Source organism: Chironomus tepperi, unplaced genomic scaffold (genome assembly GCF_022539635.2).
Source record: "Chironomus tepperi strain 1889 unplaced genomic scaffold, CSIRO-AGI_Ctep_v1 contig_472, whole genome shotgun sequence".
Taxonomy (NCBI): Eukaryota; Metazoa; Arthropoda; class Insecta; order Diptera; family Chironomidae; genus Chironomus; species Chironomus tepperi.
The window spans coordinates 1,552,765-1,560,969 of record NW_027226594.1 but is presented as its reverse complement, the minus strand read 5'-3'; the positions used below and the strand labels follow the sequence as shown (position 1 = coordinate 1,560,969).

The following is an 8,205-nucleotide window of genomic DNA, read 5'->3' as shown; positions in this document are numbered from 1 at the left end:
TTTTGTTTTCAAGAAAAATAAGTTTGTCTGTTGTGAAAATTTTCAGTGCGATCTTCTGAGTGACGATAACTAGTTGCTTGAGCAATTTTCATTTGACAACATAATGTCTTCACTAAACGGAGAAATAAGTAATATAAATTACACAAATGGAGAATTATTACGAAATCGGGATCGGTCTGGCAGCGTTTCAAGCTACGTCTCTAAAGTTCAGGTATGTTTATGTAACATTTTAATGCGTCGGTTCTATATTATTGAACATAGCGATTCAGCTGATATTAATTAAATATTAAAACATTTTAAAATCCATACAAAAATTTGCTAACAAAGGAATTTATTATTTTTAATTTTAATTCATAGGTTGTTCTAGGAGCACAATGGGGCGATGAAGGCAAAGGAAAAGTCGTTGACATGCTGTCCGGAAATGCAGATATCGTTTGCAGATGTCAAGTGAGTAAACAGAAACATATAAGAAGAGGACGGTCTGTTTGCAAGCCATCCTTTTAAAAAATAGAGGTTATTGTCTATTACGAAACAGGCAATAGAAAAACGATAGGAACCGAAAATCGGAATTATACCATGTGATTTAAGTGACAAATGTACACATACATTGACTCTTATTTTTATGGTTATTTACACATCATTTAAATTGTATGTTTACTGATTTATTATCAACGGAGAAATGGAAAAGTTTATCTACAAAAACAGATACCTTCATAATTGTGTTGTCGTTGTCATCGCGCGTTTTCATGTGAAATCGTCATTTTTATCATCAGTTTAGTATTAACCAGATTATTCCAAAATATTAATGCTAATTTAATAATCAGCAACGAAATGGTCACACGACTTCCAATTTCGCTTTCATTCATAACATCAACAACAGGTGTTTATGGTCGCATGACTATTTTTCCCTCCTTTCACATATTAGCCTGTCTGCTTAACGAGAGAGAAAAATGCTGATTGATAACTGACCTTGTTTCCTTAAACGATTTCGTTTCATCTCCTAAAGAATTGCATCAGCAACACTATTATTATCATGATCCATGAACGATGAGCATCTTCTTCAATGAATTTCAATTTTCCTTTCCAATTTCTTTCCTCTCTCATTCTTTTCTAAACTACAATAATTGTAAGCAATTTGGACGATTGCCAAGCATTAGGTGCTGACCGTAAAATTTTCAACTCACATGATAATGAACGAACATAGTGCTGGCTTCTGAGAAATTAGAGCTCACAAATTTTCGATCGGACGAAAATAGTACCTGAAAGACTTTGTATCTCTCCTCCTTTCTGCATGTATAATCATTGCCGATAATTTCTCTTCAAACACATTCCTCTCGAGCTTCTTTCTGCTCGTTTCGCAAAGCTGTATCTTTTTACCGCATTGTCAATGAAAATTATATGAAGGTCGTCTAGTTCATTTTGTCAGTCTGTCAATCCTTTTTGCTTGGAAAAATGCAAAAATTGTTGATTTTAAGCTCACAACTATTTTGTAAATTATGAAATTCTAACGGTTTTGTAAAATTTGAAATTTTTAACGGTATTGCAAAATCTGAAATTTTAGCGGCTTTGTAAAATTTGAAAATTTCAACGGTTTTGTTAAATTCAAAATTAAAGTTCAATCTCTAGTTTGCATTTCAAATTTTGAACTTCCGTTAAGAATTAAGTTAATGATTTTAAACAATTAAGATGCGTCTTAGCTGCTCATAAATTGGTCCTCTTCATTACCAGTATTATTTTCATTCACAAGAATGTGATTGACTCATTCTTGACTTTTCAATGCCAAACTTTTTTCCAATTATTATTAAATACATTTTTATTTATTCTCTTTTTTTTCTAGGGAGGAAATAATGCAGGACATACGGTCGTAGTTGACGGCAAGGAATTTGACTTTCACTTATTACCTTCAGGAATTATTAATGAAAAAAGCATATCTATAATCGGTTAGTAGTAAGCCTGTCATCCATTAATTTACTTTATTACTGTTCATGATTTCTCATGGCACGAGAGAAAAAATAATGTTATTATGTCTAATTTAACTTTGTCATCGCTATTTCATTTCTGTTCCCCAAAAAACTTTTTGTTTTGTCAAGAAAATGAGGCATAAACCATAACTCGTACCTAAATTGATTTAAAAACAAAGTTTTATCGATTCGAGAATGGAACATAGTGGCACAATTTTATGTGCTTGGTTGTCATGATTATTCCTCGTTTTGCGGAATAGTTCATGATCACATTTTGGTTCCAATATTTTCAAATCACTGAAAATGTATGAGAATTTATTTCAATTTTTAACGGTATTTTGAGATTTGAAATTTAACGGACATTAAAATTTTGAAATTCTAACGAAGTTCAAAATTTTGAATTCTTCAAAACCGTTGAATTTCAAAATTTAAAAAACCGTAAAGTTTTAAATTTCTAATAAGATTTAGGGACGTGAAAACAAGAAATAAATTCTCGAGAATTAATCTACGCATTAAAATATTTTCGTGACCTTTTCATTCATTCCAATACTTCAAACTTGTTATAAATTTATGCTAATAATTTTTTTCTGTTAACAACTATTTTTAGGTAATGGCGTTGTTGTACATCTCCCAGGTCTTTTTGAAGAGCTCGCAAAGAATGAGGCAAAAGGTCTCTCAGATTGGCAAAATCGATTGATTGTATCAGACAGAGCTCATTTGGTATTTGATTTCCATCAGCAAGTTGATGGTCTTCAAGAGGCAGAAAAGGGCGGAAAATCACTTGGCACAACAAAGAAAGGAATTGGTCCGGCATACAGCAGTAAAGCAACCCGTAACGGAATTCGTGTCGGTGATTTGCTCGGAGACTTCAATACATTCAGTGATAAGTATGTAACTTGATACACAATATATATACAATTTATGATGACTACATCACTAATTGTTGACATTTGTTATTAATTGTGAAATTGTAGATTCCGCTCAATTGTTGCAACACATCAAAGACTATTTCCTGGCTGTGCTGTCGATGTCGATTTTGAACTTACACGTTATGCACAGTATGCTGAAAAATTGCGACCTTATGTCAAAGATACAATCTTTTATCTCCATTCAGGTTCGTTTATTTAAATTTATTTATTGTGTGACTCATGGAAAATTTTTATTATTTAAAATACATACAGCATTGCGAAATGGAAAGACAGTTTTGGTAGAAGGTGCTAATGCGGCCATGTTAGGTAAGACTTATTAATTATAGCTATTCATACAGTCTGCTTATAATCCTGCTAAATTAATTGTCTACAGATATTGACTTTGGAACATATCCATATGTAACAAGTAGCAATTGCTCAATTGGCGGTGTCCTTACGGGTCTTGGTTTACCGCCAAAGGTTATTGGTGAAGTAATTGGTGTCGTTAAGAGCTACACAACAAGAGTTGGCGACGGTCCATTTCCAACAGAATTAAAAGATGTATGTTTTTGACTAATTTAAAAACAATAATAAGTTTTTAGAGACGAACGTGACTCACTTAAAAATGTTCAAAATTTTATAGGATATTGGCGATCTCCTACAAACACGTGGCGGAGAAATTGGCGTCACAACAAAAAGAAAACGTCGATGTGGATGGTTGGATTTGCCTGTTTTGCGTTATACTTCACTTGTTAATGGATATTCGGCCATTTGTCTAACTAAACTCGATATTCTTGACACTTTACCAAACATAAAAATAGGCATAAAGTGAGTATTTTGACCCTTCACATGACTATGCCTATGACTTATTCTAATTACCTTTCTTTTTGTAGCTATAAGTTGCACAACAAGACAATTTATAATTTCCCTGGATCAATATCGGATTTGGCACAAGTTGAAGTTGAGTATGTTACATTACCTGGATGGCTTCAATCGACCGAAAATGTTCGAGATTTCCGTGACTTGCCCGAAGCAGCACAAAATTATGTGCGGTTTATTGAGAAAGATTTGGATGTTCCTATTAAATGGATTGGTGTTGGAAAGGGCCGTGAATCGATAATTAAAGTTTATTGAAACTCATTGACTAAAATACGCTTATGCTAATCCTATTAACGACTTACTTTTCTTATTTTTTTGTTTCTCTAAAAAAATCGTCAAACCAAAAATTTTTCTTTACACTTTTCTTTTTAATTTCTTTGTTTTTCTTTTCAACAAAAAAAGCTATTAAGCCTTACAATATTTTTTATTTTTACAAATTGTATCATTTTTTTTTTTTATTAAAAAAACTTCAAACACTTTGAGAGCTTATTGCTTTTTAAAAAACATTTTTTTTTTATTATAGGTAATATTTTAGAACAGAAATGGGATTTTTAATAAAAATCGCACATACTTATTGCTTATAACATACTTAAAAATAATAACAGATTCCAATTTAAAATGAGGAATTTTCTTTTTTTAAAAAAAATATTAAATAACAATGATTGTGAGCAAATGTTTGAGACAAACAATTAAAGAAAATGCTGTCAGAAAATGATTTATTTTAAATATACCTATCTTTATGAATAAATTTTTAATTGTCTTTACGAAAACATTTCTCTTTTTATTAAATTTACAATTTTCAGAAAGTCTGCCAAATTTAAGAATTTAACGGTATTTTAGAATTCAAAATTTAACGACTTTTATGATTCAAAATTCAAAGGTTCAAATTTTGAACTTTCATTTCAAATATTGACAATTTTCAAATGTTTAAAAATCGTTGAATTTTTGAATTTTATAATCAGTATATTTGTCATATTAATCTCAAACAAATCCACTTCCAAGTCCATGACACGTGCTGATGAGAGCTTTTCTATCACTAAAACGTGCTTATCAGTATTTTAAACCAGAGATTATTTTAAATCAGAGATTAAATTTGCACAAAACACTAAAGCTACAATAACGTATTTTAAAAATTCAAATAAAGCAGAGTTTTATTCGTAGTTTCACACCGCTTTTTCTCATCAGTGAGTTGTATTAATCGATGAGTTGGAGATTCTGAAAATTTGCTTAAAATATTCAGTTTTTCTACGATATTAAATAAGTTAGCTAAGAAATTTATAGTTAATTAATTGATTTAAGAGGTACGAATAAGTTTGTGTAAAAAAATAGCATCAAAAAGTGAACAAAATAAGGATTAAATTGACATGGTGAATAAATGAGGGAAAAAGTTATCAGAAAAAAGATACAGACAAGCAATACACATTAACTAAAGTAGATATATGTTGAAGGTCTTTTCGCGAGAAGATGTGCTTGTGATGGCCAAATATAAAGTTTTGTAATATGTGATCAATTTACGACAAAAAAGATGTGAAACGTCTGTAAAATAAAAAATTTATGCAAAATATCTTAAGCACGTCCACTTGATTGGCTTTTTTTTTGTGAATTAAATGATTTTGATAGCACATCATTTTAGAAATGAATATGAAATATTCCAAATGTTCAATGACGTAGCACAAATATTATTTTGAACTTTGCTTCCTTCAATCATGTCAATTTACATGCCCTCATTATACACGATTAATAAGCAATTTATACTATAATTAACAAACCCTTCTTTGTTAGATTACAGCAAATAATAAGAAATAATGTTTATCTGGGACTGGTTCACTGGTGTTTTAGGATATTTGGGTAAGTTGCATTCCTTAATGACATTTTTGTGTGCATGTATTGCATTTTAATAACAAAGAAGAAGTCATTGTCAGTTCCTTATTTCCCATTGTTTGGCTTGTCTATAAACGACTTAAATATTTGCAAACGCAATCACAATTCGCAATACAAAAGAGAAAAAAAATTGTTTTTTTCTTCTTATTTGACCTTAAAGTCTAATCATCTGATTCTTATGTCCATTTTAGGATTATGGAAGAAATCTGGCAAATTATTATTCTTGGGATTAGATAATGCTGGTAAAACGACACTTCTTCATATGCTTAAAGATGACAGATTAGCACAACATGTTCCAACACTTCATCCGACATCAGAAGAACTGTCCATAGGAAATATGCGTTTTACAACATTCGATTTAGGTGGACATACGCAAGCACGTCGTGTGTGGAAAGATTACTTTCCAGCTGTCGATGCTATTGTCTTTCTTATTGATGCATGGGATCGAAGTCGCTTCCAAGAAAGCAAAATTGAATTGGATTCATTGTTAACGGACGAAGCTTTATCGAACTGTCCCGTCCTTATATTGGGAAATAAAATTGACAAGCCAGGAGCAGCCAGTGAAGATGAATTGAGAAATTTCTATGGACTTTATCAACTTACAACAGGAAAGGTAAATAATACTCAATGCCATACATTGTTTTAATTATTATAATTGATGTTACGTTGTTGATGACGTAAAAATATTGGGAAGCAAATGTTAAGTCATTGTTGCCAAATCTTTTTATTTTTTGTTTATTGCTCCACATACGAATATAAAAGAAAATTTAATTCAATAACGCGAAAGTAAAAGTTTTTAATGAATTATGTGAATTTATCCATTTAAAAAGTGAGTCGTAACTCAAATGTTTTGCTCATCTGGCATATTGACTTTGCTGACGTAATTAATCATACCCAAAAAAAGGTGCACCAATACATACACGTCCTATTTCTAATGTTGATTTTAAATTACTGATAAGACTTTTCAAATTTTCTTTTATTAAATTTTTTCAAACATAGAAATTTTAAAATAATGCACAGCAATTGCTTTTTTATATTTTTTTGTATTTTTAATTATTTTGTAAACAAGTTGAGGTAAAATCACGATGCAATATATGAATATGCTTCGTTTTAATTTAATTTGTGACCTGATTTTCAAGTTTTGCGAGTAAATAGAAAATTATTAATTCATTTTAAAATGAAACTTTATAAAATTGACGGTTATTTTCGAACATTTTCAAAAAATCTATTTTGAACTTCAGGTTTTTTGAAATTTAAAAAGTCGTTAATTTTGAACTTTTAAATTTATCTTTATTTTTTTAAATTTCAAAAGACCGTTAAATTTTTAAATGTTCCAATAATTGAAAATGACACAAAATAGTACCAAAATCAGCAAAGTAATGTAAGATTCCAACATTTTCCACATAAAATAACTTCCTAACGGTCGTTATTCTTATTCTGTTAATGACTGTATTCAATCAAAAAATACAATCAAGTATATGAAGTCACATTATGTTCTTCTTTATAAAACTTCTCAATCATCATGTCATTATTTCACTGTCATCAACAATTGGACGAAAAGAACTTTAACTTAATTGAATAAATTTTTATATTTTCAGGCAAACATAGCAAGGTCAGAGTTATCCGGCCGTCCATTAGAGCTCTTTATGTGTTCGGTGTTAAAGCGACAAGGATATGGTGAAGGCTTCCGTTGGTTGGCTCAATATATTGATTAGGCATGATTTTTAATTATATTAAAAAATATGTAATATTGAAAAACAAAAAAAAAAGTTATAAATTAATGAAGTTTCCCAGAATCCCAACGTAAAAACACAAGAAAAGAAAAAGCTTCATGAGAAACAAATTTATACAAATTAATTAATTTAAAGTGAATGAAAAAAATGTGAAAAATAATATCAAATGAACCTACAAAAATAATAGAGACAAAAAGACATCTTGAATGGGTTAATTAATTTAAATAGTAAAAGGATTCTTCTTTTAAACTTGCAATTATTGTAAACTGTATCATCATATTTATGAGTAATTTTTTTTTTGGTTTTTTTTCCTTACTTTTGAGTATCTCCCTGATGTTATCATCCTTTAATTATTTTTAAATTAAAAACACAAGATAAGAAAAACAAAAAAAAAAATCCCGCTTGAAAGGCCGTTTAAATAAAAAAAAGGAAACAATCTTTTCTCAACTGAATATTGCTTTTTGACTCTTATTGCTGTTGTGAAGTAACATTTGACATTTACTGCATCAATAGCACAACCTTGATGAAATTTGCTTATTTTTGGTATTTATGGCTTGAAGTCCTTGACGTCTATCCGTTATTGTCCTTGTGAAGAATTAACAAAATTGAATATGCTTTGCTATTATTTAACGGTTTATATTAACATGATAGTGACTACTAGCGACATCTGTTGGCCTGTAGCAAAATACTATTCAAATTTTATTCGCATGGGACGCATGCGAACGGCATGGAAATTTAAAGATGGAATGAAATTTTGAGGAAACAGTGTTGTCCCCGAACAAACAAGGAGCATGCTCATGATTAAGCCCACAAAATTGAGAATGCTCATTTATGTTGATTGGG

The 8,205-nt window shown here is 30.1% G+C and overlaps 2 protein-coding genes across 2 annotated transcripts; both read left to right on the top strand.

Annotated features, from left to right (window-relative positions):
- The first annotated feature begins 6 nt into the window (after nt 1-6).
- LOC139099483 (adenylosuccinate synthetase-like) lies at nt 7-4,074 on the top strand. Its single transcript, XM_070651955.1, has 9 exons — nt 7-211; nt 358-447; nt 1,838-1,940; nt 2,569-2,848; nt 2,936-3,075; nt 3,143-3,196; nt 3,264-3,430; nt 3,513-3,697; nt 3,763-4,074. Exons 1-9 carry the CDS (start codon nt 104-106, stop codon nt 4,001-4,003), a joined length of 1,368 nt encoding a protein of 455 aa, XP_070508056.1. The 5' UTR covers nt 7-103; the 3' UTR covers nt 4,004-4,074.
- Nucleotides 4,075-4,914: 840 nt separating this feature from the next.
- Nucleotides 4,915-7,814, top strand: LOC139099485 (small COPII coat GTPase SAR1-like). The gene is made up of 4 exons (XM_070651957.1): nt 4,915-5,049; nt 5,531-5,596; nt 5,821-6,242; nt 7,228-7,814. Exons 2-4 carry the CDS (start codon nt 5,554-5,556, stop codon nt 7,342-7,344), a joined length of 582 nt encoding a protein of 193 aa, XP_070508058.1. The 5' UTR covers nt 4,915-5,049; nt 5,531-5,553; the 3' UTR covers nt 7,345-7,814.
- Nucleotides 7,815-8,205: the final 391 nt, after the last annotated feature.

What these genes read in the sequence shown, in the direction of transcription:
- LOC139099483 (XM_070651955.1), top strand. Translation starts at nt 104, where the DNA reads ATGTCTTCACTAAACGGAGAAATAAGTAATATAAATTACACAAATGGA. An exon ending in AAAAAGCATATCTATAATCG is followed by an intron (nt 1,941 to 2,568) that starts GTTAGTAGTAAG and finishes AACTATTTTTAG; the next exon opens with GTAATGGCGTTGTTGTACAT. An exon ending in TGCTAATGCGGCCATGTTAG is followed by an intron (nt 3,197 to 3,263) that starts GTAAGACTTATT and finishes AATTGTCTACAG; the next exon opens with ATATTGACTTTGGAACATAT.
- LOC139099485 (XM_070651957.1), top strand. Translation starts at nt 5,554, where the DNA reads ATGTTTATCTGGGACTGGTTCACTGGTGTTTTAGGATATTTGG. An exon ending in TGGTGTTTTAGGATATTTGG is followed by an intron (nt 5,597 to 5,820) that starts GTAAGTTGCATT and finishes TGTCCATTTTAG; the next exon opens with GATTATGGAAGAAATCTGGC. An exon ending in ATCAACTTACAACAGGAAAG is followed by an intron (nt 6,243 to 7,227) that starts GTAAATAATACT and finishes TTATATTTTCAG; the next exon opens with GCAAACATAGCAAGGTCAGA.